The 27,446-nt window shown below is 58.3% G+C and overlaps 3 protein-coding genes across 20 annotated transcripts; 1 reads left to right on the top strand and 2 right to left on the bottom strand.

The window, feature by feature from the left end:
• Positions 1–194: 194 nt before the first annotated feature.
• LOC101747860 (soluble scavenger receptor cysteine-rich domain-containing protein SSC5D-like) lies at positions 195–13,677 on the bottom strand. Of its 13 annotated transcripts, XM_025145891.3 has the most exons (12): positions 13,576–13,677; positions 12,443–12,570; positions 10,492–10,518; positions 8,943–9,257; positions 8,805–8,870; positions 7,333–7,686; positions 6,689–6,856; positions 5,978–6,292; positions 3,473–5,713; positions 2,411–3,427; positions 687–1,790; positions 195–503 (listed from the first exon to the last, which is right to left on the bottom strand). In XM_025145891.3, the coding sequence occupies exons 2-12, from the start codon at positions 12,465–12,467 to the stop codon at positions 214–216; spliced, it is 5,922 nt and encodes a 1,973-aa protein (XP_025001659.2). In that variant the 5' UTR covers positions 12,468–12,570; positions 13,576–13,677; the 3' UTR covers positions 195–213. The 13 variants fall into 13 exon arrangements, with proteins under 13 accessions (XP_025001659.2, XP_015156059.2, XP_015156056.2 ...); XM_015300573.4 differs by having other exon boundaries at positions 2,411–5,713; positions 10,492–11,866; positions 12,443–12,596; XM_015300570.4 differs by having other exon boundaries at positions 2,411–5,713; positions 12,443–12,596.
• LIG1 (DNA ligase 1) lies at positions 12,821–26,842 on the top strand. 5 transcript variants are annotated; one of them, XM_046904810.1, is made up of 24 exons: positions 12,821–12,874; positions 20,478–20,621; positions 20,711–20,752; positions 20,882–20,957; positions 21,284–21,492; positions 21,572–21,658; positions 22,380–22,436; positions 22,952–23,124; positions 23,202–23,368; positions 23,440–23,516; positions 23,606–23,697; positions 23,772–23,871; positions 24,355–24,440; positions 24,519–24,634; positions 24,707–24,802; positions 24,905–25,015; positions 25,096–25,167; positions 25,233–25,377; positions 25,447–25,529; positions 25,611–25,763; positions 25,876–25,929; positions 26,016–26,159; positions 26,232–26,324; positions 26,395–26,842. In XM_046904810.1, exons 1-24 carry the CDS (start codon positions 12,855–12,857, stop codon positions 26,470–26,472), a joined length of 2,475 nt encoding a protein of 824 aa, XP_046760766.1. In that variant the 5' UTR covers positions 12,821–12,854; the 3' UTR covers positions 26,473–26,842. The 5 variants fall into 5 exon arrangements, with proteins under 5 accessions (XP_046760766.1, XP_015156079.2, XP_046760765.1 ...); XM_015300593.4 differs by lacking the exon at positions 12,821–12,874 and adding an exon at positions 19,999–20,086; XM_046904809.1 differs by lacking the exon at positions 12,821–12,874 and adding an exon at positions 19,999–20,138.
• Positions 13,812–19,904, bottom strand: ZNF628 (zinc finger protein 628). 2 transcript variants are annotated; one of them, XM_046904807.1, is made up of 2 exons: positions 19,654–19,904; positions 13,812–18,489 (listed from the first exon to the last, which is right to left on the bottom strand). In XM_046904807.1, the coding sequence occupies exons 1-2, from the start codon at positions 19,892–19,894 to the stop codon at positions 14,825–14,827; spliced, it is 3,906 nt and encodes a 1,301-aa protein (XP_046760763.1). In that variant the 5' UTR covers positions 19,895–19,904; the 3' UTR covers positions 13,812–14,824. The 2 variants fall into 2 exon arrangements, with proteins under 2 accessions (XP_046760763.1, XP_015156076.3); XM_015300590.4 differs by having other exon boundaries at positions 13,812–18,497; positions 19,654–19,806.
• Positions 26,843–27,446: the final 604 nt, after the last annotated feature.

The following is a 27,446-nucleotide window of genomic DNA, read 5'->3' as shown; positions in this document are numbered from 1 at the left end:
GGGGTGAGGGGAGGAATCGAAAGCTGAGAGCAGGAAGGGGAATGCTGCAGCAGCCAAGCAGGCGCCAGAATGGGATGAGTCCTTCTCTCCCCCTCCCTCACCTCCTCCCTCTCTTTCACCCTCTCCTTCTTCCTCTCCCTCTCCTTCTCCTTCCCCTCCCCTTCCCCCTCCCTCTCCCTCTTCAACACTCAAGATTGGTGAACCATTCCAGCTTTATTTCCCTTGCCTCCTGTGCAAGACCCCTCTCCGGATGCCCACACCCCCATACAGCCGGGGGGGCTCCTCCAGGATGTGCTGCCCCAGGGCAGTCAGCCTGCCCAGGCGGCGGGCGATGGCCTCCAGACGCTGAGCTCCCCGACGCTGGTTGCGGGCCAGGGCCCGCAGCTGCCCCCGCAGTCCCCGCACCTCCCACAGCAGTGCCCGCAGCACAGGGGCCACACAGTGTCCCCCCCGGTCCCATAGTGCAGAGAGCGTTGGCACCGGTGGTGCTGGTTGGGCTGGACCTGTGGGGTGAGAAGCAGAGACTCCCTAAATTGTCTGTGTGTGTATATGTTTGCCCTCACAGGGCAACCACTCTCAGAGCTAGGGACCCCCCAGCACCCATCCCTCCTCTCTCCAGAGCCAGGGGTCTCAGCATGTGCAAGCATATCATGGGTCCAAGTCTTATCCATAACCACAAGACCTACCTGTACATGGGGGTCCAGGCAGTACAGGGCTTGCAGAATGGGTGCGGAGGGCCTCTGTGGGTGCTGGGGGGGTCTGGGTGCTGAACAACTTCATGGGGTGCTGGAGGAATGCTCGGGGAGTCTGAGTGCCAAAAGTCTCCACTGGATGCTGGACAGGTGCTGAGGGAATCTGGGTGCTGGGGGGATCTGTGAGGTGCTTCAGGGATCCTGGGGGTGTCTGGGTACTGAGGGGTTCTTTGGGGTGCTGGTGGGATATGGGGGGGGTCTGAGTACTGAGCAACTTCATGGGATGCTTAAGGGATACTGGAGGGTTCTGGGTGCCAAAGGTCTTCATAGGTTGTTGTAGGGTTGATGGGGGCCTCTGGATGCTGAGGGACTCTGTGAAGTGCTGGGGCACTGTTGGGGGCCTCTGGGTGCTGAAGATCTCCATGGATTGTTCAGTGGGTGCTGCGGGGGGCTGGCTATCAGAGGTCTCCATGGGGTGGTGGGTGGGTGCTGGGGGGACCTGTGTGCTGAGGATCTCTGTTAGATACTGGGAGAGTGCTGGGGGACTCTTGGAGCTGAGGGTCTCTGTGGGGTTCTGGGCAGATACTGAGGGTTTCTGAGTATTGAGGGTCTCTACGGGGTCCTCAGAGGGTGCTGGGAGGGTCTGGGATCTGGGGATATCCATGAGGTGCTTGAAATGAGCAGCATTCATGTAAGGACTGGTGGGATCTAGGGGGAGCATGGTGAGTGCTGGGAGGCTCTGGGGGCTGGGGTTACTTGATGGAGTCTGGATAAAGAGGTCTGGGGGTGTCCAGAAGCCAGAGGGCTCTGCAGGGGGATGCTGGGAGAGCACAAGCTCTGTCCAAGCAGTGGGGCTCTCTGCAGGGTGTTGGAAGGATGCTGGGGGTCCCTGGGTGTTGGAGATATCAGGGTACTGGGTAGGTTCTGAGGGTCTCTGCGTACTGGGGGCCCCTGTGTGGTGCTGTGAGCGGGTGCCGGAGCCTGGACTCAGTTGAACAGCAAGGACAGGAGATACAGCCAACCCCTGGGTGGGGCCCAGAGATGGAGAGGGTGATGAAACTCTAGTGGGCAGAGCAGAGATTCCCATTGGACCAGCACCTGGGGAGGAGACAGCCCATGAAATCCCCTCCAACACCCCTCAGCCATCCATTGCCTCTCCTTCCTCTCCTGCACCCCTTCTTCTTACTCCTCCTCTCCCTCTCAAACACTTCCACCAACAGCCAGCCCATTGCTTTGGCCTTCCTCCATCCCCTCCTCCTCCTCCTTCTCCTAATCTATTGTTGCCACTTCATCCATCCATCCATCCATCCATCCATCCATCCATCCATCCATCCATCCATCCATCCATCCATCCACATCCTCAGCACCCAGCCACATCTCCTCACTGTCCATCCACTTGCATCCTTGTTATTTACTTATTTATTCCTACAATCACACATGCTCTTCCCTGTTCATCCATCCATCCATGCATCCATGCATCCATCCATCCATCCGTCCATTCCCCCATTTATCATTCCTTGATATCTTTCCATCCATTCAGTCACATCCCCCTCCAAACTTTCTATTCTTTCCTCCTTTTCTGTCACTTCAAACACCCCTTCTCCCTTCTGCCCAACCATGCAGTCTCCTTGCTGTCCATCCACCCCAGCCCTCCAACACTTTGTTCTTTTCCTTAACATTACTTTCAAGAACTTGCTGCCCCATTTAGTAGTCTGAACCTGATTCTGCTGTGGAAAGTGTTCTCCTCATGATTCCATCTGATCCTAGTTCTTCTGTGGGATGAGTCCTCCACGTGGTATCTCTTAGACTGGTTTCTGCTGCAATATGTTTACTCTCCATTGTGCCTTTGAGATTTGCTTCTGCTGAAGGATGTTTGTTCCTCATGGTACCATCTAGATCAAAATCGGCTGAAGAATGTGTGTCCCATGTGGTACCTTCTAGTTCAGATTCAGGTGCAGGATGTGTGCTCCAGGTGGAAGTATCTGCTGTGGGATATGCACTCCATATGCTAACACCCAAGCTCAATTCTGCTGAAGAACGTGCACTTTGCATACTGCCATCTGGATCCTGTTCTTCTGGAAGATGTGTGGTCCACAAAGTACTTTCTGGATCAAGTTCTGCTGCAGGATGTGCACTTCTCACGGGAACATCTGGACCCAGGTCTGCTGCAGGACTTGTGCTCCTCATAGTAACATCTGGACCCAGGTCTGCTGCAGGACTTGTGCTCCTCATGGTAACATCTGGATCCAGTTCTGCAGCAGGATGTGTGCTCCTCATGGTAACATCTGGACCCAGGTCTGCTGCAGGACTTGTGCTCCTCATGGTAACATCTGGACCCAGTTCTGCTGCAGGATGTGAACTCCTCATGGTAACATCTGGACCCAGTTCTGCTGCAGGACTTGTGCTCCTCATGGTAACATCTGGACCCAGTTCCACTGCAGGATGTGCACTCCTCATGGTAACATCTGGACCCAGGTCTGCTGCAGGACTTGTGCTCCTCATGGTAACATCTGGACCCAGTTCTGTTGCAGGACTTGTGCTCCTCATGGCAACATCTGGACCCAGTTCTGCTGCAGGACTTGTGCTCCTCATGGTAACATCTGGACCCAGTTCCACTGCAGGATGTGCACTCCTCATGGTAACATCTGGACCCAGGTCTGCTGCAGGACTTGTGCTCCTCATGGTAACATCTGGACCCAGTTCTGTTGCAGGACTTGTGCTCCTCATGGTAACATCTGGACCCAGTTCTGTTGCAGGACTTGTGCTCCTCATGGTAACATCTGGACCCAGTTCTGCTGTGGTCCCTTCTAGAACTGATTCTGCCATAGGACCTGTACTCTTCACGGTACTTTCTGGACCTGGTTCTGCTGCTGTATGTGTGCTCCCCATGGTATGATCTAGACCTAGTTCTGTTGTGAAATATGTGCTCCCCATTATATCATCTGGATTCAGTCCTGCCGTAGGACCTGTACTCTTCATGGTACCTTCTGGACCTAGTTCTGCTGCAGTATGTGTGCTCCCCATGGTACGATCTGGACCCGGTTCTTTTGTGGGATATGTGCTCCCCATGTCATCATCTGGATCCAGTCCTGCTGTAGGATCTGTACTCTTCATGGTACCTTCTGGACCTGGTTCTGCTGCAGTATGTGTGCTCCCCATGATATGATCTGAACCTAGTTCTGTTGTGGGATATGTGCTCCCTGTGATATTATCTGGATCCAGTCCTGCTGTAGGACCTGTGCTATTCGTGGCACCTCTAGGGTCTGGTTCTACTGAAGTATGTGCACCCCCCATGTTACCATCTGGGTCCAGTTCTGTTAGAGGATGCATGCTCAAAGTAACTTTTGGACCCAGTTCTGTTATAGGATCTGCGCTTTTCATGGTACCTTCTGGAGCTGGCTCTGCTGTGGGATATATGCTCCACATGGTACTTTCAGGACCTAGTTCTGCTGCATGTTGAGTGCTCCTTACGGGACCTTCGGAACCCAGTTCTGCTGAGGGATGTGAAACCCACAAGGTCCCTTCCAGACTTGGTTCTGCTGTAGAAGCTGCACTCTTCATGGTACCTTCTGGATCTGCTAATACTACAGGAAGTGTACTCCCAACAGGATCCCCTGGACCTGGTTCTCCCAGGCTGTGGTTACTCCATATGGCAGCACTTGCTTGGAGCCTCATGGTAAGGGTTGAGTCCTGCTCTGCATTGGATCTGGTGCTCTGTGTGACACCAGCAATCTCCTGTCCCATATTGCCCATATTGATAGCACTAACGGCATCCCGTCCTGCCAGCCCCTGAGTGCTCCTGGTGGAACCAACTGGAGCCTGTCTTGCTTGAGGCTTGGTTCCTGATGTGGTCCCCACCAAAACCCAATGCCTGGTGCTCTGATTGGCTCCCACAACAATCCGCTCTGCTTTGGGATGGGCAATCCACATGGTACGAAGCGGATCCCATCCCACTTTGGGTCGGGTGATGCGAACGGTGCCAGCTGGATCCCATCCTGCCTTGGACCTATTGGTGCCAGCTGGATCCTGTCCTGCTTTGGTCTTGTTGATGCCCACCAGATGCTGTCCTGCTTTGACTTTGTTGATGCCAACAGAATACTGTCCTACCTTGGATCTGTTGGTGCCAGCTGGATCCAATTTCACTTTGGTCTTGTTGATGCCAACAGAAGACTGTCCTGCCTTGGATCTGTTGGTGCCAGCTGGATCCAATCTCACTTTGGTCTTGCTGATGCCAACAGAAGACTGTCCTGCCTTGGACCTGTTGGTGCCAGCTGGATCCAATCTCACTTTGGTCTTGTTGATGCCAACAGAAGACTGTCCTGCCTTGGACCTGTTGGTGCCAGCTGGATCCAATCTCACTTTGGTCTTGTTGATGCCAACAGAAGACTGTCCTGCCTTGGACCTGTTGGTACCAACTGGATCCAATCTCACTTTGGTCTTGTTGATGCCAACAGACTCCCGTCCCACCTTTGACCTGTTGGTGCCAACCAGATCCAGTCCCACTTTGGTCCTGTTGATGCCAACTGAATCCCGTCCCACTTTGGACCTGTTGGTGCCAGCTGGATCCCATCCAACTTTGGACCTGGTGGGGCCACCAGGCTCCCGTCCTGCCTTCAGCCTGGTGACACCAGCTGCCTTGGGCTTGGTGCTCTGGATAATGCCAGCTGGATCCTGTTCTGCTTTGAGTCGGGTGATCCTGATGATACGGATGGGATCTCGCCCTGCTTTGGTTGAGGTGGCACTGACTCGACCTTGTACTGCAGATCGTGTGGTGGTGCTGAAGACAGTGGCAGGATCCTCTCCTGAGGATCGTGAGGTAGTGCTGGGGACACTGGTGTCTGGATCCTGTCCTGCAGCTCGTGCAGTGGTTCTAGTGACACTGATAGCTGGATCCTGTCTTTGGGGACGTGTGGGAATGACTATGGCCAGAATCTGTCCTAGAGGACGTCGAGGGATGGTGCTAGCTGGATCCCATTCTGGGGGAGATGGGGAGGTCCCCACAGGTGACAAGTCTTCTGGCCCTGAAAGCAGTGAGGGGAAATTCAGTCCCCTTCCAACAATCCTTCTGCCTGTGGGAGTCCCTCCTTTCCCCTCACTGGGATGATTCCTGGGGACAGTGTTCAGCCCCAGAGGCACCCAAGAGGCTGGGATATCCCTTGGGTACATGTTTTTGGGAGCACTGGAAGGGACCCCAGCAGGCAGAGGCATGCACTGTGGAGTCTATGCCCACAGAAGTGACAGGGTACAGGACATAGGACCACAGCCCTTTACCAGGGCCATCCTACCTGTGCAGATGACAGCAGCATCCTCTCGGTGGTCACAGTTGTGCTTGCCCCAAGGCTCAGCTGGGCAGTGCCACAGTGCAGCCTCTGTCCCACTGCACTTCACCTCATCCAGCCATATGGGGCCAATGCCAGGACCAAAGTGGGCGCTGCGGAGGGCTTTGTGTGCAGCCCCACAGCCCAGCTGCCTGCAGACCACAGCCGCATCCAGCAGGCCCCAGCCATCATCACAGACTGTGCCCCAGCTCCCGGCATGCAGCAGCTCCACGCGCCCTGCACAGCGCCCAGGGCCCCCAGCCAGGCGCAGCAGGAACGGGGCTGGGGAATGGCCAGCACCGCATTACCTTCAGCAGCAACACAGCTACTGCATTTGGGGATGGAGGCTGCATCCCTGCATCCCTGCTTCTTCCCTGTTGCATCCCTGATGTATCTTCATCCTCTTTCCATCACCCCTCTAGCCCATCTCCATCCCTCCTCCATCCCTTCTCCACACCCACTCCACCCTTTCACCATCTCCATTCCATTCCCTCTCCATGTCTTCTGCATCTGTCTCCAATCCCTCCATCCCCTCTCTTCAACCACACCCCATCCCCACTCCAACCCCTCACCATCCCCCTCCATCCCTTCCCCATCCCCTCTCCTTCCACAATCTATCCCCACCCCTATCCCATCTCCATCCCCTCTCCATCCCCACTCCATCCCTTCTCCTCCTACCCGTCTCTGATGTCCATGCTGTGGGCCAGCTGCTTGGTGTAGGCTGAGGGGAGCTGGTGCTGTGGGGTCGGGCACTCACACGTGGCAGAGCAGAGGGGGGCACCAGCAATGACCTGGTGGGCAGCTGTTCAGGAGCAGGCTGCATGGGGTCTACCTCAGTCAGCTCATCTGGGGGAGGCAGGAGAGCGGTGTGAGCCTGGTGGTGCACTGTACACACCTGCCTTGTGCATGCACCATCAGTGCACTTGGTCACTGCTCTCTGAATGTGCTCACATAGCATATGCACTGCACCGTAATGCTGCTGCTTGCAGCACACCCTGCTGCCACCCTGTTTGCAATTTAGCTGCACATGCACTGCTTCAGGAGCACTGTGTGAGCACAGAGACTTCATACATGCTGCATAAACACTGCATTTCTATACAATGCTGCATGCATGATGGGAACACAGTGAAGTGCATGCATGCTGTGCACTCCCTGCATGACTGCATAGAACTGCATGCATGCCAGGAGCATATTGCACTTCTCTATAGAAATGCATGCACTGCATGCACACTGGGAGCACACTGCACAGCTCTGCAGAGCTGCATGCATTGCACACAGGCCAGGAGCACACCAGGCTACATGCACGCGGCACGGGCGTGTACCTGCACAAATGACAGATGCATCCTCCCGGTGGTGGCAGTCGGTGATGCCCAATGGTGCAGCTGGACACTGCAGCAATGCCGACTCGTTCCCCCAGCACCGCACATTGTCCAGCCAGATGGGGCCAGTGCCCTCACCAAAAAACGCCCCACCGGGTGCAACCAGCGCATCTCCACAGCCCAGCTGCCTGCAGACCACAGTGGCATCCGGCAGCCCCCAGCCATCATCACAGACCGTGCCCCAACGCCCAGTGTGCAGCAGCTCCACACGTCCCGCGCAGCGCCCAGGGCCCCCAACCAGACGCAGTGGGTATGGGGCTGAGGAATAGGGTACCCACATCACTGCTGGCACCAACCCTGCTGCCAGGTTTGGGGATGAGGCCTGTGTCCCAGGTCTCTCCCTGCTCTAACCCTCCCCATCCCTGCTTCTTTCCTGCAGCATCCCATCTCCATCCCCACTGTATTTGCATTCCTTCCCTCTGCACTTCTGTCCACCTATCTGCACCTATCCAACTCCATTCCCATTCCCATTTCTTCACTACTCCAAACCCTCTCCATGTCCTCTCCATCCGAGATCCTTCCACTCTCTTTCCCTTCCCATCTACATCCCCAAGCCATGTCTAATTCATTTCTAATCCACCTCCAATCCATCCCCTCTCCATGCTTGCTCCCACCTGTCTCCATCCCCAGTTCCTTCCCTGATACATCCTAGCTCCCATCTTTCCCATCTCCATCCTCTCTCCATCTTTGTCCATCTCTTTTGATTCCATGTCCATCCCATCTCACTCCCTGCTTGATCCTCACTCCTTCCCTCTCCTTCCTCCCCCCTTCCTTTCTCTTGCTGTGTCCACTCCCTTCTCCATCTTTCTCCACCCCTTTTGATTCCAGCTCTATCCCCTCTCCATCTCAGCTCTATCCCATCTTCATCCCTGCTCCTTCCTGGCTCCATCCCTGCTCTTTCCATGATCCTTTCCCACTCCTTCCCTTCCCCCTTCCCTTTTCCATCCCTTCTCCTTCCACGCTCCTTCCCAAATCCATCTCATCCCCATCCCATCCCCATCCCAGCTCCTCCTGCTCTCCTTTTCTGTCCTATTAAACTATTTTTATCACAACCCAGCCCATCCCCACTCCATTCCCTCATCACCCCCACCACCACAACCATACCTGTGTATGCTTCACCTGTGCATCCCATACCGTATGCTCCAGTGCATCCCTACAGCCCTGTGCATGCTCTGTGGGTGCATGCTGTGATGCCTGAAACCCTGCACCCCATCCTAATACTGCTGCACCTACGCACTCTATAACCATGCGTGCCATATGAGTGCACACCATATGCAGCCCTGCACACCACACCTCCACACACTACATCTGCTTACCCCATACCTGTGCATACTGCACCTGTGCATCCCATACAACACCCTGAACCCTGTGCAACACTTGTGGTCGTGCAACACTTGTGGTCGTGCAACACTCACCGTCCGTTGGGGTGCTGCCAGCAGTGCCAGTGGGCTCCGTGGTTCCAGGCGACAGCAAGGGATGAGCTGTAGGGATGCACGCCATGATGGGGGGCTCCCTCTTTTCTCCCCTCCCTCACCCCCATGCCTGCTGCCCACCTGAGCACACAACGCTGGCATCCTCCTCGTGGGCGCAGACATGGTTGTGCCACCCCCGGTGCCGGCACTGGGCAAGGCGCTGCTCATCGCCGCTGCACCGCACGTGGTTGAGCCAAATGGGGCCGGAGCCTTCCCCGAACCAGGCCCCTGATGGGGCAGCCAGCGCAGTCCCACAGCCCAGCTGCCTGCAGACCACCGCCGCGTCCGGCAGTCCCCAGTCATCATCGCAGATTGTGCCCCAGCTCCCGGCGTGCAGCAGCTCCACGCGCCCCGCACAGCGCCCAGGGCCCCCAGCCAGGCGCAGCGGGAATGGGACTGAAGAATGTCATTGGGTATGGGGCCACCAGCATCACCAGGACCCACCATCACCCACCGTGTGCTCTGGGACTTGCTGGGACCCATTGGGAATCTGCTGGGACTGACTGGGATGTGCTGAAACCCACAGGGACCCCTGCATGCTCTGGGACCCACTAGGAACTGTTGGGACCCTCTGGGAATCTCTGGGATCCCCGCATGCTCTGGGACTTACTGGGACCCACTGGGAACTGTTGGGACCTTCTGGGAATTTCTGGGACTCCCATGTGCTCTGGGATCTGTTAAGCTGACCAGCTGGGACCTACTGGGAACTGCTGGGTCCTACTGGCAACCCTGCATGCTCTGGGACCTGCTGGGACCACTGTGTACTCTGGGACTCATTGGGACTTACTGGGACTTGCTGGGATCCTGCATACTCTGGGATCAACTGGGACCCACTGGGAACTGCTGGGACCCTCTGGGAATTTCTGGGACCCCCACATGCTCTGGGACCTACTGGAATGTGCTGGGAACTGATGGGACCCTCTGGGAATTCCTGGGACCCCTGCATACTCTGGGATCTGTTAAGATCAGCTGGAACCCACTGGGACCTACTGGGAACTGCTGGGATCTCTGCAAGCTCTGGGACTCATTGGGACCTGCTGGGACCTTCTGGGACCCACTGGAAACAGCTGGTACCCTCCCATGCTCTGGGGCCCACCAAGATTTATCGGGACCCACAGGGAACTACTAGGAGCCACTGGGAACCACTGGGACCACTGTGTGCTCTGGGACATACTGGGACCTACTGGAGCCTGGTGGGACTTGCTGGTACCTACTGGGATGTCCTGAAACCCATTGAGAACCACTGGAACTCATTGGGACTTGCTGGGATCTACTTGGACCACTGAGTGCCCTGGGATATTCTGAGACCCACTGGGATCTTCTGGGACTCATTGGGACCTGCTAAGACCCCTGTATGCTCAGGGACCCACTGGGACCTGCTGGCATCTATTGGAAACTGCTGGGATCTACTGGGATTTACTGGGACCCCCAGTAGCTGGGACTGCTGTGTACTTTGGAACACACTGGGATCATTTGCATACACCAGGGCCTACTAGGACCTAGTGGGACCCACTGGAGCCTACTGGGATCTGCTGGGACCCACTGGGACATACTAGAACCCACTGGGATGCACTGGCAGTGACAGGGATGCCATGGGGCAGGGACCCTCAACCCAGCTCTGTGCCAGTACCTGTGCCAGGGAAGGCGAGCAGCCCCACTGGAGACGAGAGAGGAAGTGAGGGGAGGCTGCACCTGGCCAAGCCCCTCCAAGACCCCCAGGATGGGGCCATGGGGCCACAAGGGGCTTGGAGCCAGGGGTCCTACCCAGGGTGCAGCACCCAGAGCCCAGCAACCAGCAACCAGTGCCCCATTCCCAGTGACCCATGACCACTGTCATCCCAGAGCCATTCCCAGTGACCAGGACTAGTTCCATTCCCAACGCCATTCCACACCCCTCATGACCAATTCCATTCCCAGTGCCCCATGACCAGTTTCATTCCCAGTGCCATTCCCAGTGTCCCATGACCAATTCCATTCCCAGTGCCATTCCCAGTGTCCCAAATTCAGTGCCATTCCCAGTTCCCCAAGACCAGATCCATTCCCAGTGCTTCGTGACCCCTGCTCCATGACCAGTGTCCCATTCCCAGTGCCCCATGACCACTTCCCTTCCCAGTGTCCCAATCCCAGCGTCATTCCCAGTGCCATTCCCAGTGTTTCATGCCCAGTGCCATACCCAGTGTACCAATCCCAGTGTCATTCCCAGTGCCCCATGACCAGTTCCATGCTCAATGCCATTTCCAGCGTCCCAATCCCAGTATCATTCCCAGTGCCATTCCCAGTGTCCCATTCCCACTGCCAACTGACCCTTGACTAGCTCCTAGTAACCATTTATCAGTGCCCCATTCCCAGTTCCATTCTCAGTTCCTCATGACCAGTGCCCAATGCCCAGTACCTTTCCAGTTTTCAGCAATCACAGACCAGTGCTATGTGCCCCATAAGCAGTGCCCCATGCCCAGTGCCCATTTCCCTTCCCAGTGTTCGGTTCCCTTCCCAGTGCCCAGCACACCACAGAACACCCAGTGCCCTGCCCAATGCACCCATAGCCTTCCCAGTACCCACAGCCCAGTGCCCAGCACCCAGCACAGCTTGCAGTGCCCACTGCAATTCCCAGTGCCCACCCTGCTGCAGTGCCCACTGCACTGCCTGGTGTCCACTGCAGCACTACCACAATACCCCGTGCAGTGCTCAGTGCCCCATGCAGTGCTTCATGCAGAGCTCAGTCCCCTAACGTGCCCAGAATCTTTGCAGTGCCCCTGCAGTGCCCAGTGCAGTGCAGTTTCCCTGCTGTGTGCAGTGTCCTTGCAGTAATCCTGCAGTGCACAGCCTCAGCGCAGTGCCCAGGGCAGTGTCCTCCCCTTTGCAGTGCCTGTCACAGTGCCCAGTCCCTTACAATGCCCACACCATGCTCAGTCCCCATGCAGTGCCTGTACAGTGTCCAGTGCAGTGTCCAGCTTGCCTGCAGTGTCCACGTGGTGTCCGCCGTAGTGGGCAGCCCCATGCAGTGCCTGGTGCAGTGCCCAAAAAATATATAGTGCAGTGCCCACGTAGTGCTCAGAGCAGTGCCCATGCTCTGCCCAGTGCACACCTATGCAGTGTCAATTGCTGTACTCATGCAATGCTCAGTGCAGTGCCCACACAGTACTCAGAGAATTGCCCATGCGGAGCTGATGGAATGCCCATACAATGTCTAATGCAGTGCCCATGCCGTGCCAAACACGCTGCCCAAAGCAGTGCTCAGAACAGTGCCCATGCAATGCACAGTGCAGCACCCATATGATGTCTAGTGCAGTGCCCATGCAGTGCTCAAATATTGTCCAGCACAGTGCCCATGCGGTGCCCATGCAGCGCTGAGAGCAATTCTCATGCAGTGCCCATGCAGTGCCCAGCACAGTGTCTGTGCAGTGCCCATGCAGTGCTGAGAGCAATGCCCATGCAATGCACAGCACAGCACTCAGCTCCCCTTGCAGTTCCCACACCGTGCCCAGGATATACCCACGCCATAGCCATGCCATCTCCATGCAGTGCTATGCAGTGCCTTTACAGTGCCATGCAGCGTGTGCAGCGCAGCACCGGGTGCTCACCCAGCAGCAGCAGGGTCGGGGCCATGGCGTGTGCTGGCGCAGGATGGAAGAGGCCCGGATGGAGGCAGCGAGGCCAGGGATGACTCAGTGCAGCCGCTTGGCCCCCCCCTTGGCTACGATGGAGGGGGCTGGAGATGGGGGGCACGGGATACCCCTGTGGTGGGACATCTTGTCGGGGGGGGAGGGGGGGGAGTCCTGCTAAGGGGGCTCCTGAGCACTGCCCCCATTAACCAAGGCACTGAGGGAGGTCCTCGGAGGATGAGGGTTAATGCTGGGGGGGGGGGAGGGGGGGGTTGGGTTAACACGTGCAGGCGCCCACGCACCCGCGTGGCACTGGGGGCGGGGGGGGGACGGGGCCGTTCGGGGCCGCACGTGGCCACAGGGTCGGGGCCGCGTGTGAGTGGCTGCACACATGCACGGGAGACACTGCAGGTCTGTGGGCACACACACACACACACACACACACACACACACACACACACACACGTGGGCAGCCACTGTGTGTTGGGGGGAGAGGGGGGCACTAGAAGCATACGGGGGGACACGGGGAGCTTTCTAGGGGACACTGGAGACATACTGAGGTATACTGGGGGCCATACTGGGGGAAACTGGAAGCATTTGGGGGGACAGTGAGATCAGACTGGGGGCATTCTGGGGGACAGTGGGGGTATACTGGGACTACACTGGGGTATTCAGGGGCCATACTAGGGGACATTGAGGACCTACTGGGGTATACTGGGGGCCATACTGGGGGACACTGGAGGCACTGTGGAGAATAATGGGATCAGACTGGAGGCATACTGGGACCATGCTGGGATATAGAGGAGCCACACTGGGGAAATACATGGGGACACTGGGCCACACTGGGGAACACGGGGTATACTGTGGGCGTTCTGGGGCATGCCTGGATTATCTTGATTTTTACTGGGAACATACTGGAGGGGTCCCAAGAGCCGTACTGGGGGCATACTGCAGGCATTCTGGAAGACATTGGGGGCATACTGGGGGGCACTAGGGGCCATACTGGTATTTAATGGGGGCGTTCTAGCGGACGGTGGGGTCAGACTGGGATATACTGGGGCCATACTGGGGTATAGCGGTAACACTGGGAACACGCTAAGGGCCACACGTACCGTACTGGGCTGTACTGGGGACATACTGGGCCTAGCGGGGTTGTACAGCCGACACGAGACACTTCCGCTCCCCCCTCCCGCTGAGCATCCACGATCCGACGCACTCCTTCCCCCCTCCCAACCCGCTTATAGACCCGCCCACCACCTCCCGCATAAGCGCCTCCCGCTGTTCCCGCCCCCGGCGGCGACCAATGAGGTTCGCCCATTCCCCTCGCGCCGGAAGGAGAAGGCGCGCAAAGGGACGCTCCGTTTATTAATCCGGTCCGGGCGGAAACCGTGCAACATCGATTCCGCCCCCCCCCCCGGCTCCTGCACCCCATTGCTCACCGGCCCGCCGTGCTGCTCGCCCCCACGCTGTTGTGGCTATGAAGCGGCTAAGGGGTGGCCCAGAAGTGGCAGTGAAGTCCTGTGGGGTGCTCTGGTGGCCATAAGGTGGTTATGGGGTGGGTGTGGTGGCCATGAGGTGATGTGGTGGTCACAAGGTGGCCAAGAGGTGGATATGGCATGGCCATGAGGTGTTACAAGATTGGTGTGGCAGCCACTGAGTGGCCATGGGGTGCTGTGGTAGCCATAAGGTGGCTATGGAATGGGTGTGGTGGCCATGAGATGGACAAGAGATGGTCTCTGGGGGCTGTAGGGTAGCGGTGATGGCCATAAAATGTCCAAGAGATGACTATGGGGTCCAGTTAAGGTAGCTATGGGGTGGTGGTGGTGGCCATGGGATGGTAATGAGGTGCTGTGGGATGTTTGTGGTGGCCAACAGTTGGCCATGGAGACCTGTAGAGTGGCTGTGGTGGCCATAAGGTGGCCAGCAGGTGCTGTGGGATGTCTACAACGATCAGAGTCCAACAGATGGCCATGGGGTATTGTGGGATGGCTGCAGTGGCCATAAGGTGGCCAATAAAGGGCTGTGAGGTGCTGTGGGATGGCTACAGTGGCCATAAGATGACCAAGAGGTGGCCGTGGGATGGACAGGAGATGCTATGAGATGGCTGCAGTGGCTACGAGGTAGCCAGCAGGGGCCATGGGATGTTGTGGGATGGCTGCGGTGGCCCTAAGGTGTCTGTGGGATCCCTAGGGGAGAGCATGGGGTAGCTATAGTGGTTGTAGCAGCTGTGGAGGGCCATGTGGAGGCCTCTGGGTGGCCCTGGAGCAGTCACTATGTTGCTATAGAGGCCATGTGGTCACTGTAGGGGCCACAGGGCAACCACGGGGGCCCGTGGTATGGCTGTGGGGTCTGTGTTCCCCCTCAGAATGTGTGCACAAGCTGCGCCCCTGGCAGCACCTGCACCCCCTGTACAGCTGGCAGCTGGGAGGTTGGGGAGCCAGGGATCAGCTGCACCACAGCGGGACCCTCACTAGCTCCCCCCTGCCGAGGCTCCCCACGTAGGACCAGGACTTTTGGGGGTGCTGGAGTGGGCACTGGGGACTGGTCACTGGACCCCCGCAGCACCAGGACACTGCGAAGGCCTTCAGATGTCTGCAGCACACCCAGCCCTATGGCTGGTTCTGGGCCTCCCTGCACCAGCAGCACCTCTGGGCCCGCTGGAAGCGACACCCCGGAGGGTGGAGGGGCTGGTTGGGCTCCTGATGGGGGCTGCAAATGGATCGGGGGCACCTCCAGGGTCTGGAGCTGGATGTTGGGCACCTCGGTGGTCTGGAGATGGACACCAGGCACCTCGGTGGTCTGGAGGTGGATGTTGGGCACCTCCACAGCTTGGAGCTGGACACTGGTCACCTCAGTGGTCTGGAGATGGACATCGGGCACCTCCACAGTCTCAAGATGAACGTCAGGTACCTCCATGGTCTCAAGATGGACGCTGGGCACCTCGGTGGCTTGGAGATGGACACTGGCCACATCAGTAGCTTGGAGATTGATGTTGGGCACTTCAGTGGACTCAACTTGGAGATTGGTCACCTCTGTGCCTTGGAGATGAGTGTTGGCCACATCGTTGGCTGGGAGATGAACACTGGCCATCTCAGGGGCTTGGAGATGGATGTTGGCCATCTCAGGGGCTTGGAGATGGACACTGGGCACCTCCATGGTCTCAAGATGGACACTGGGCACCTCCATGGTTTCAAGATGGACATCGGGTACGTCCGTGGTCTCAAGATGGACATTTGTTACATCTGTGTTTTGGAGCTGGATGTTGGGCACCTCAGTGGCCTGCAGCTGAACACTGGTCACCTCCGTGGTCTGGAGCTGCACGCTGGGCACCTCAGTGGCCTGGAGCTGGATGCTGGTCACCTCCGACGGTTGTGGCAAGGTTTGCAGCTGAACATTTGTCACTTCAGTGGCTTGCAGATCAACATTGGTGACATCTGTGGACTGTGGCAGGGCTTGCAGCTGGATGTTGGTGACCTCCAAGGGCTGCGGCAAGGTTTGGAGCTGGACGTTTGTCACCTCACCATCTTGCAGCTGGATGTTGGTGACCTCAGAGGGTTGTGGTAGAACTTGGAGATGGGCATTTGTCACCTCAGCAGCCTGCAGCTCAATGTTGGTGACATCTGGGGGCTGTGAAAGAGCTTGCAGCTGGACATTTGCTACCTCAGTGGCTTGCATCTGGATGTTGGTGACATCTGTGGGTTGTGGCAGGGCCTGCAGCTGGACATTCGTCACCTCAGTGGCTTGGAGCTGGATGTTGGTGACATCTGTGGGTTGTGGCAGAGCTTGCAGCTGGACATTTGTCATATCAGTAGCTTGGAGAGGAATGCTGGTGACATCTGTGGGTTGTGGCAGTGCCTGCAACTGGACATTTGTCACCTCATTGGCCTGCAGCCTGACAGCCGCCCCCTCCACCGCTGCCTGTCCGTGCGGGATGCCTGCTGGGTGCAGGGGCTGCTCAGGGAGGCCCTGCAGAACGAGGATACCGGTCCCTGTCCCCTGTGGGACAGCCGTGACTGCCTGTAGCCGCAATGTGGGCAGCGTGGTCCCCGTGCTGGGCACAAGCAGAAGGCTCTGCCCAGGGGTCGGGGACTCCCCTTGGTGTTTGGGGGGCGGCTGGGGGGCTGTGGGGAGCAGGATGAGCTTCTGTGGGGCCGGTGGAGGGCTGGGGATGAGCTGGAGGCCCTGTGGCGTCTGCAGCAGCAGGAAGGTGTGGGCATCAGGAGCTGTCACCTCCAGGCTGAGGGCAGCCTGCAGGACGGGGCCGTCACGCTGCGGTGTCAGGGCAGGGCGAGGGGACCCTTTGGGGCCAGCTGCGTGGGTGCGGAGGTGCCGCTGGAGGTAGGAGGCCATGACGAAGGCTTTGGGGCAGAGGGGACACTGGTGGGGCCGGGCGCTGGAGTGGGTGCGTTGGTGGAGCTGGAGGTTGGAGGAATGGGTGAAGGTTTTGCCGCAGTGGGAACAAGCATAGGGCCGCTCGCCTGTGTGGGTGCGCTGGTGTTGGCGGAGGTTGGAAGTCTGGGTGAAGGCCTTGCCACAGATGGGGCAGGCATGAGGCCGCTCACCTGTGTGCAGCTGCCGGTGACGGCGGAGGCAGGAGGTGTTCTTGAAGGCCTTGGGGCAGTCAGGACAGGCGTAGGGACGCTCACCAGTGTGCAGCCGCAGGTGGTACTGGTAGTGCGACGACCACTTGAAGGTGAGGCCGCACTCGGCGCACTTGAAGGCGCGCAGCCCCGTGTGCACCCGCTGGTGGATGGCGAGCAGTGAGGAGCGCTTGAAAGCCTTGGGGCACTCAGAGCACTTGTAGGGCCGTTCGCCTGTGTGGTCCCGCATGTGGTAACGCAACCCCGAGGAGCCCTTGAAAGCTTTGCCACACTCGGTGCATTGGTAGGGACGCTCTGACGGCACCGAGGTCGGGGTTGGGGTCGCTGGAGGGGGATGTGGTGTTTCCGCCGAGTGACCACGCTGATGGCCCAGCAGCCCGGCCAGCTGCCCGAAGCTCCTGTGGCACTGGGAGCACTTGTAGGGCCGTTCAGCACCGTGGCTGTGCCTGTGCCGCGCCAACCCTGAGCTGTTCTTGAAGGTCTTGCCACAGGTGGGGCAGCGATGGGTGGCCGTTGCAGTGACGTCCCCTGGTGTCGCTGGCTGTGGGTGGCTGCGTTGGTGGCCCAGCAGCTGCTCCTGGCTGGGGAAAGCCAGGTGGCACTCAGTGCACTTCCACAGCATCTCCACTGCCTCCAGGAGCAGCGGTGGTGGGGACAGCTGGGATGGGGACAACGGGGATGGCAACAACGGGGATGCGGCATGGCTCTGCAGATGCTTCTGCAAGCAGGCATCTGAGACAAAGGCTTTGGGGCAAGCCGGGCACTTGTGGGACCGGGTGCTAGAGTGGGTTCGCTGATGGAGGAGGAGGTTGGAGGAATGGGTGAAGGTCTTGGAGCAATGGGAACAGGCGTAGGGCCGCTCGCCTGTGTGGGTGCGCTGGTGTTGTCGGAGGTTGGTGGATTGAGTGAAGGCCTTGCCGCAGGCGGAGCAGACGTAGGGCCGCTCGCCTGTGTGGATGTGGCGGTGGCGGCGGAGGCTGGAGGAGTTCTTGAAGGCTTTGGGGCAGGAGGTGCACTTGTAGGGCCGCTCACCCGTATGCTGCCGCAGGTGGTACTGGTAGTGCGAGGACCACTTGAAGGCCAGCCCACAGAGTGCACACTTGAAGGCACGCAGCCCCGTGTGCACACTCTGGTGGATCTGCAGCAGCGACGACCGCTTGAAGGCTTTGGGACACTCGGAGCATTTGTAGGGCCGCTCACCCGTGTGGCTGCGCTGGTGGTAGAGCAGCGCCGAGGAGCCCTTGAAGGCCTTGGGGCACTCGGAGCACTTGTAGGGCCGTTCACCCGTGTGGGTGCGCTGGTGGTGGACGAGGCGCGAGGACCATCTGAAGGCTTTGCCGCACTCCAAGCACTCGTAGGGGTGTTCCCCGGTGCTTGGCGCTGCTCGGCCCGCAGCCAGCTCCAGCTGCTGAGCACCCACCATAGCTGCTGCCCTGCAGGGACACAGGGTATGATGGGGACACGCACATACATGAGACAAGGGCTGACCCCAGGGACACGACCCAGGAGAGAACCCCAGGATAATAGGGATGTGGACAAGGGCTGGCCCTGATAGAAGGACACAGCCCAGCAGATGAGGACAGGATGCAGGGAAGGACAGGCACAAGAGCCAGGAGATGGGGACTGACTGGAGGTCCAGGGGGTGGTGGAAAGAACCAGGGGAGGACCCCAAAGTAATGGGGCTGGTGACAGGACTCAAGGAAAGACCCCCCAGGAAGACAGGGATGGGATCAAGGCCTGGCCAAAACAGAAAGATGGAGGGCAGGGGATGTGGACAGGAGGCACAACTGGACACAAGAAGGACCCCACGGGATAGCGTGGAGTGGGCACCACCGTGAGCCTGGTAGAAGGAGACACAGAATGAAGCCCAGGAGAGGGAAACAGAACAGAGGGGATGGGAACAAGATGCAGGAAGGGACCCTAAGGTAATGGGGTTGGGGACAAGGCCAAACCTGATAGAAGGATGGAGCCCAGACAATGGGGACAGGGTCTTTTTGGGCTACAGGGACTGCCTCTGGGATATGGGAACAAGGTCATGGATAAGGGACTGGGGACAGAACCCCAAACTAATGGAAATGGAGACAGAGCACGGCCATGAGAACCAACACGTTGAGGCTGGAGATTGGGACATGACCTGGCCCGGACACAGGGATGCAGAACCCAGGGGATGGGGACAAAGCCTGACCTCGGCAGAAGGATGGAACCCAGGGGGCAGGGGCAGTGCCCAGCTGGGCTACAGGGATTGACCCTGGGGAACGGGGACAAGGTCAGGGCTCGGGATGGGTCACAACGGATGGGGACGGACCCAGGAAAGGAGCATAGGGGGATGACGTCAAGGCCTGAGCCTGAACGAAGGATGGAGCCGAGGACGGCGTCAGGGCCCACGGGGCGAGTCCAGCCGAGCGTGGGCGTGGCCTACAAGGGGGCGTGGCCTACGGGGGCGTGGCCACCGCTCAGCGGTCAGGGCAGACCCCGGCCCTCCCCACTTACGCACGGCCGCGCGCCCTTTAACGCCCCGCCCCCTCCGGCGCAGGCTCCGCCGCCGCGGCCCGGCCCGACCCGGCCCCCCCGCCCCGCGCCGCCGCTCACCTGGGCGGGGAGGGCCCGCGCCTCCACGGCCCGGCCCGGTCTGGCCCGGCCCCTCCCGCACGGGCCCGACCCCGCTCCGGCCCTCCCGGCGGCCCCGACGCCCGCGCCCGCCCCCGGCGGCGGCGCGCACGGCAACGGCCGCGCCGAGCGCACGGCCCCGGCCCCGCCCCCTCCGCGTAACGTCATTGGGCGCGGCCGCCGCGCGGAGCGGTCTGGGAAATAGAGTCCGCCCCGCCGCCATCTTAGCGTCTGAGAGCAGGGAGAAAGGAAGGGGACGTCCATCGCGCCGTTACGTCATCACGCCGCGACGTTGGCGCCAGGACAGCCCCTGCTTCCGGTCCTCCCACTGCTCCCAGCGACGCTCTCGGGTTCCTATCCCCCCCCCGTGCCCAGTGCCCTCCCAGTGCCTGTGTGCACATGTCAGTCCCGCTGTGTAGGTGCAGCGGTGTCTGCAGGGTTGGGTGTCTGTATGTAAGCTGGTGTAGGTGTGTGTGTATAGGCACGTGTACTTGCATGTGCGTGTAAGGGTGCAGATGTGTGTCTGTGTAGGTGTACGTGGCTCTGTAGCTGCATTTAGGTGTATATCTGTAAGCGTGTGGGCATGTATAGGAGTAGGTGTGTATGGAGGGGTGTGGCGGTGCGTGAAGGGCGTATAGATTGGTTGTGTGGGGGGCTGTGTGTAGGTGTAGGTGTGTGTAGGGCTGGGTGTGTACGCATGTATGCAGATGTGTACAGCTGTATGCGTGTGCGTAGTTGTGTATGCAGGTGTGTGTGTTTGCGTGCAGCTCTGTACGCAGCTGTTAATGCAGGTGTGTGTCTTCCAGGACTCCATCGCGCAGGCGCGGACTACATCTCCCATCAACCCCCGCGCCTCGCCCCGCCCCCAGCTTCCGGCCGCCGACAGTGACGTCACCCACTCGGATTTTTCCCCGCGAAAACGGCGGCGGAGCGATGCAGCGGCGGATCACGTGAGCAGCGCGGCACCGGGATTGCCCCCCTCCCATGTCCCCCCGTAGTGACACCACTCTTCTCTTTCTTCTCCCTTCCCTCCCCACAGGTCTTTCTTCGCCCCCCCCAGGGCTGCAGATGGCGCCGTCCCGTGAGTGGGGGGGGATGTGCAGGGGGGGATTGGGAAGTTTTTTTTTGGGGGGGGGGGGGATCAGGGGTGCTGCCCCACCCCCCATCTCGCTCACCGCACACCCCGGCTCTGAGCCTCCTCCCCTCGCAGAGCGCATGTGCAGAAGCTGGAGCGGCGCCCTCCCGAAGAGACCCCCCAGGAACGTCGGGACCCCAATGGGAGCGCGGTGAGAGCCCCCAGTGCCTGCCCAGTTCCTCCCGGTGCCTGTCAGTCCAGCCCCAGTCCCATTGTATCACTCCAGTATCTCCTAGTGACTCCCCGCTCCTTCCCAGACCTGCTTCAGTCCCATCCCTGCATCTCCCAGTCCTGTCCCAGTGCCTCCCAGTCCAGCCGTGGTCCTGCTCTGTCACCCCAGTATCTCCTAGTGCCACTACAGTGCCTCCAGTCCTGCACCAGCCCCATTCCAGTGCATCCCAGTCCTATGCTGGTGGTCCCTGTCCCCTCCCAGCTGTATCGCTTTCCCCCCCCTTAACCCTCCATATTTGCCCACAGGATGCCGCATCCCCTGGCAGCAGCTCTGCCCCTGTACCCCCCACATCCCCTCGTGCCCCCTGCTGTCCCCCCTCCCCACAGCAGTCAGGGGACAGGGATGGAGACAGTGATAGGGACAGTGGCCCCCCTGCATCCAAGCGCTGCCGTCAGTCACCCAGTGACCAGGACAAGGGACCTCCCCCTCCCTGCAAATCTCCAGCCCCCAACAGGTGGGTGACAGTGTTGGTGGGATGACACAGGGATCCCTGGTGGTGCCACCACTGTGTCCCCTTGTCATTGTCCCCGCAGCCATATACCGGTGGAGCCATCTCAGTATGACCCCAGCAGGAGTGGGTACCACCCAGTGCAGGATGCGTGCTGGGGGCATGGACGCAGGTGGGGGCTCTGGGAGGGGACCCCAAATGGGAATGGTGGAGGATATGGGGTGGGTCATGGTGGGGGGAGTGTTGGGGTCACAGGTCAGGATGTGGGGTGATGGGAGACGTGGGATCATGGGAGGTTATGGGGTCACTGGAGTGCAACATTGGGTGGTTCGTAACAGGATGAGACCTGGGGTAGAAAATGAGGTTACTGGGGAACATAGGGTGGGTCGGTGGGAGAGATAGAAAATGTTGGGTCATGGTGGGTGCTGGGAGTCTTGGGGGATCATAAGGATTGATATGGTCATAGGGTGTGAGGTGTGGTGGTGGGGAACATTGGGTCATTGAAGGCCATTCAGATGGGACTTGGGGTGATAGGATGATGGGAGACCTTGGGATGGGGTATGGGGTTATGAGGGCATTGATTGGGAGACAACGAGATGGGACATGGAGTCATGGGGTGTGATGAGGGACTCAGGGGACATTGGGGGTGATAGGGTCACAGGGTGGGACATGCAGTGATGGGGGAAATTGTGTTATGGGAGACATCAGGATGTGATATGGGGGACATTGGACTAGGATGTGGGCTTACTGGGGAGCTGATGGGGGACATTGGGAGGGTTCATGGATGGGGGTGATGGGGGACATGGTGGGGATGCTGAGATCATGATGGGTGATGGGAGGACAGGGTGTGGGGGTTGGGGTGGCTCTAGAGGTGTCACAACCCCTCCCCTCAGTGTCCCCTACCTGGCGGTGGCTCGCACCTTCGAGCGCATCGAGGAAGCCTCATCCCGGTAAGACCCCACTTTTCTTATCTGTGAAGGCACAGCCCCATCTTTCCCCAGACCTCAACACTGACCCCATACCCAAAATGTCAATGATTTTGGGTTTGTGGGATGATCCCATTTCCCCCTTCTACCCCAAATCCTGATAATTTTGGGCTGAGGCACTGACCCCAGCTCCCCCCTACCCCAAACCCCAGTAATCTTGACATGGGTGATACTATCTCATCTCTGCACTACCCCAAACCCCAATGATTTTGGGTTGGAGAACAACCCCATCTCCACCTAAGCCTAACATTGATCCCCCTCACCCCAATGATTTTAGATGGGGAGGATGACCCCATTTTACCTCCACTCCAAACCCCAATAATTTTAGACTTGGGGACATGATACCTTCTCCAATCCTACCTCAAACTACAAGGACTTGGGATTTACGGAGACAACCTCATTTCGCCTCCATCCCCAACTCTTACCCCAAACCCCAATGATTTGAGCTTTGGTGTCCCCACCCTCAATCCTCCCTATAGGCTGAAGATCATTGAGATCCTCACCAACCTCCTGCGCTCCGTGGTGGCCCTGTCCCCCTCCGAACTTCTCCCCTGCCTTCTTTTGTGCCTCAACCGTCCCGGAGCCCCCTCTGAGGGGCTGGAGCTGGGCATCGGCGAGACCCTGCTCACCCGTGCCCTTGCCCAGGCCACTGGTAGGACCCAGGGATTGGGATGCCCCATGGCATTGACAATGGCATAGGTGCTGACAATGGCATTGACATCCCCACAGGCCGCCAGCTGGCTCAGATCCGCAGTGAAGCACAGGATAAAGGGGATTTGGGGCTGGTGGCCGAAAGCAGCCGCTGCACCCAACGCACGGTGGTGCCACCGGCCCCGCTGAGTGCCAGTGGTGTCCTTGGCAAGCTGCGGGAGATGGCTGCCATGTCAGGCAATGCGGTGAGTTTGGGGACCATGTGGGTGGAACTTGTCACCTTCCTGTTGTGCCAACGTTGCTGTGTTTTTTGTAGTCTGCTAGCAAGAAGATTGACATCATCAAGGGACTGTTTGTTGCCTGCCGGCACTCAGAGGCACGATACCTCGTCCGGTGAGGACAAGAAGGGGCCATTGGGGTGCTGTGGGATCAGCTCATACTGACATAGTGGCACTGATGTCACTCCGTGTCCCCTAATGCAGATCGCTCAGTGGGAAGCTACGCATTGGGCTGGCTGAGCAGTCGGTGCTCACTGCACTGGCACACGCCATTGCTCTCACCCCACCAGGGCAAGGTGAGAGCTGTGAGGACACAGGGGATGGTGTGGGGATACTGGGGTGGTGACGCTGGGGCTGTGTCACATGGCAGAGTGGCCGCTGGCTGTGGTGGATGCTGGGCAGAGCATGGCACCTGATGCACGTAGAACTTGGTTGGAGGAGCAGAGCCGCATCCTTAAGCAGACTTTCTGGTGAGGCCTGTCCCCCGTGGGTTCCTGTAGGTCCCCCCTGGGTCCCTCGGGTCCTCTCTGTTTATTTGGGGTACCTGCTCTTTGGATAGGCTGTTCTCCTGAGGTTCCCATCCTCTTGTGTCACCTGGAGTCCCCTTTGATTCTTTTGGGGTCCCTGTTCCTTGGGGTCCCCAACATCTTTATAGGTTTCCTTTTGTCTGTCTGAGTTGCCTTTATATCCCCCTTTCTCTGCATGCTTCGCCTTGATTCTTCTGTGGTCCTTGTTTCTTGGGTGTCTCTGTTTGCCCCCTCGGTGTCCCCATTGGTACCCTTTCATTTTATGGAGTCCTTACTCCTTGTGGGTGCTGCTAGGTGACATTACCAACCCATTGAACCCCCCTGGGCCTAACAACCACCCCATGAGCTCATTAGAGCCAAGTCATCTCCTATTTTGGCAACGTGGGAACAGAGAGGGATGCTGGGTCTGTCCCCTTGTCCCCACAGCGAGCTGCCAGACTATGCTGCCATTGTCCCGGTGCTGCTGGAGCATGGCCTGGAGCAGCTCCCCAAGCATTGCGGCATCACTCCAGGTACCATGGGGCCTAAGGCAGGTAGTCCCAGCCCCATCCTGTCCCTATCACCCTCAGTATTTCCCCTTTTCTTCCCAGGTGTTCCCTTGAAGCCCATGCTGGCCCAACCTGCCCGCTGCGTCAGTGAGCTGCTGAAGCGCTTTGAGGAGGCTGCATTCACCTGCGAGTACAAATATGATGGAGAACGAACCCAGGTAGAGTTCTGGGGGTGTCACAGGGTACCCTTCATCCTTTGTCACCCTCCTGTTACCTGTGTTCGCCACTAGATCCACGTTCTGGAGAGCGGAGCCGTCTTCATCTACAGCCGCAACCAGGAGAACACAACCTCCAAGTACCCTGACCTCGTCCAGCGCATCCCCAAGGCAAGCTGGGGTCTTCAGGGGGGAGCATGAGGGTACCAAGGGAAACACAGGGGACTTGGGGACAGTGGTGATGCAGTGCTGAGCTCTGGGATTGCTTCAAAGATGCTGAAGCCCGGTGTGCGTTCGTGCATCCTGGATGCAGAAGCGGTGGCTTGGGACAAGGTCACCAAGCAGCTGCAGCCTTTCCAGGTGCTGATGACGAGGAAGAGGAAGGTGAGAGGAAGGCTTGGGGACATGAGGGGCAGCAGCTGGATGGTGCAGTGACACCCTCTTTGTGTTCTATGCCAATGCAGGATGTGGATGCTGCTGCCATTAAGGTGCAAGTGTGCGTCTATGCCTTTGATCTGCTATACCTCAATGGGGAGGTGAGTGTATGTCCCCAGGGGGATGACACCTTGTCCCTAAGGGGATGACACTGTGTCCCCCACAGCCACTGGTGCGGGAGCCCTTGGCCACACGACGTCAGTTGCTGCGACAGTCATTCGAGGAAGTGGAGGGTGAATTCCTCTTTGCCACCTCAATGGACACTCGCAGTGCTGATGAGGTCTCTGATTTCCTGGACAAAGCCATCAAGGGTGAGTAATGCCACCAAGGGAGCGCCGCCCCTACGTTCCCTTCCTTGAGTGACCACAGGTTGTCCTCAGCCTCCTGCGAGGGTCTCATGGTAAAGACACTGGAGGTGGAAGCCACCTACGAGATTGCGAAGCGGTCCCATAAGTGGCTGAAGGTGAGCACTGGGGCCCATTTGTTGTCTCTCTGTCTCCCTCTGGCTTTCCCTGTGTTTCCAATCCCCTGCCTGTCTCTACAGCTGAAGAAGGACTACCTGGATGGCCTTGGGGACACGCTGGACCTCGTTGTCATAGGTGCCTATCTGGGCAAGGGCAAGCGTGCAGGCATCTATGGGGGCTTCCTGCTGGCCTGCTATGACGAGGAGAGTGAGGAGTACCAGAGCATCTGCAAGGTGACCACAAGGGCCACCTATGTGCTTGGAGACACCATTGGTGACCATCCCAAAGCACCTGTGGGCTTGCGGGTACTGTTGGGGGCTGTCCCTAACCATTGTTCCCCTACAGATAGGCACTGGTTTCACTGAAGAGAGCTTGGAGAAACACTACAACTTCCTCAAGGTGAAGTGCTGGAGCTGTATTACCCTGGAGACAACTTGGGCTGTTTGGTGACGATTTGGGCCATTTGTTGATGTTGTCCCCTCCAGGAACATGTGTTAACTCAACCGCGTCCCTATTACCGCTGGGACAACGCAGTGGCCCCCGACCGTTGGCTGGCAGCTGTGCAGGTCTGGGAGGTGAAATGTGGGGACCTCTCCATTTCCCCTGTCTACAGGGCAGCTGTGGGGCTGGTGAGTGTGACAGCAGGACGTGGAGAGGGGACATGTGTCCTTGGTAGCACTTTGACACTGTGTTTTGTCAAGGTGGATGAGGACAAGGGCATCTCGCTGCGCTTCCCACGGTTCCTGCGTGTGCGCGGGGACAAGAAACCTGAGGAGGCCACCAGCAGCACGCAGGTGAGAGGTCAGGGGCAGGGATGGGACACAAAGCAGGGAGGGGATCCCACATCTACTGTTTTCTCTGCAGGTGGCCGAGCTCTACATGAAGCAGCAGCAGATCCAGAACCAGCAGCAGGCAGAGAAGGGGGATGAGGAGTTCTATTGACATCACCCTGCAGGGACAGGGACATGGGCAGTGTTGCCTGGGGACTTGTCCTGTATCAAACATCGCCATGTGTTCCCTTGTGGCATGGGGACCTCAGGACGTTGTCACCCTCCCTCTCTTCAGTCCCATCACCCCACATCCAGTTTCCCCCTATAGCCCAGCATCCCCAGGCGATTGCCATCTTCCAACCCTTGTCTACCCCTGCCTCGTGTGCAGGGTTCCCATGTGTCCCCCTGTGGCATGGGGACTTCAGGATGTAATAACCCTCCATCCATTGTATTCCCCTCCCCCATATCCAGTGTCACTTCTGCCCCATCCCTGGAGCTCCCCATGTGTCCACTACCCAATAAACTGTCTGCCCATTGCTCCAGCTCCTTTCGTTCTGGAATGGAGCTGTGATCATGGAATGGGACTGTAGCAGGGTACAGGAACACTGGGAGTTTGGGGAGGGTTTGGGTGGGATCATGAGTGTGTCTGCCCCATATATCCCAGCTAAGACTGTTCTCCATGAGGTGTGCTGCAGGACAGAGCACCTCTGTGGGATGATGGAGGGCACCATGCACCTCCATAGGGTGTTGGGTGCTCTCTGGGACTCTTCACCTCAATAAAGTGCTCTGTAGGGCTGTGCAACCATGGGGTGTTGGGATGCCAAGTAGGGACCGTCCTGGGAAAGCAGAAGGAGAACTGGAGGAAGTGGGAGGAGAGCAGGAAACGTGTCCTTTGCGGCAAGCAGAATGATTTCTCTTTTGCCTGAGCTGCACATCAGCAGGTTCCAGCCAACATTTTGTTTTCTACTACAAATAGATTTAGGTCTTGCTCCGGATGTATTGTTTCTTTTTCAAAAGATAGCACATTCTAGCCTCCCACTTCTCCTCTAGTGCCTGATTTCTGAGAAAGGGGTGGGGAATGGGAGTAAGTAATATGGCTAAAAAAAAAGTAACACAATTGATAACAGTGACATCTCACAAACAGAG

Source organism: Gallus gallus, chromosome 31 (assembly GCF_016699485.2).
Source record: "Gallus gallus isolate bGalGal1 chromosome 31, bGalGal1.mat.broiler.GRCg7b, whole genome shotgun sequence".
NCBI classification, from domain to species: domain Eukaryota; kingdom Metazoa; phylum Chordata; class Aves; order Galliformes; family Phasianidae; genus Gallus; species Gallus gallus.
This window is presented reverse-complemented; position numbering and strand designations above follow the sequence as displayed.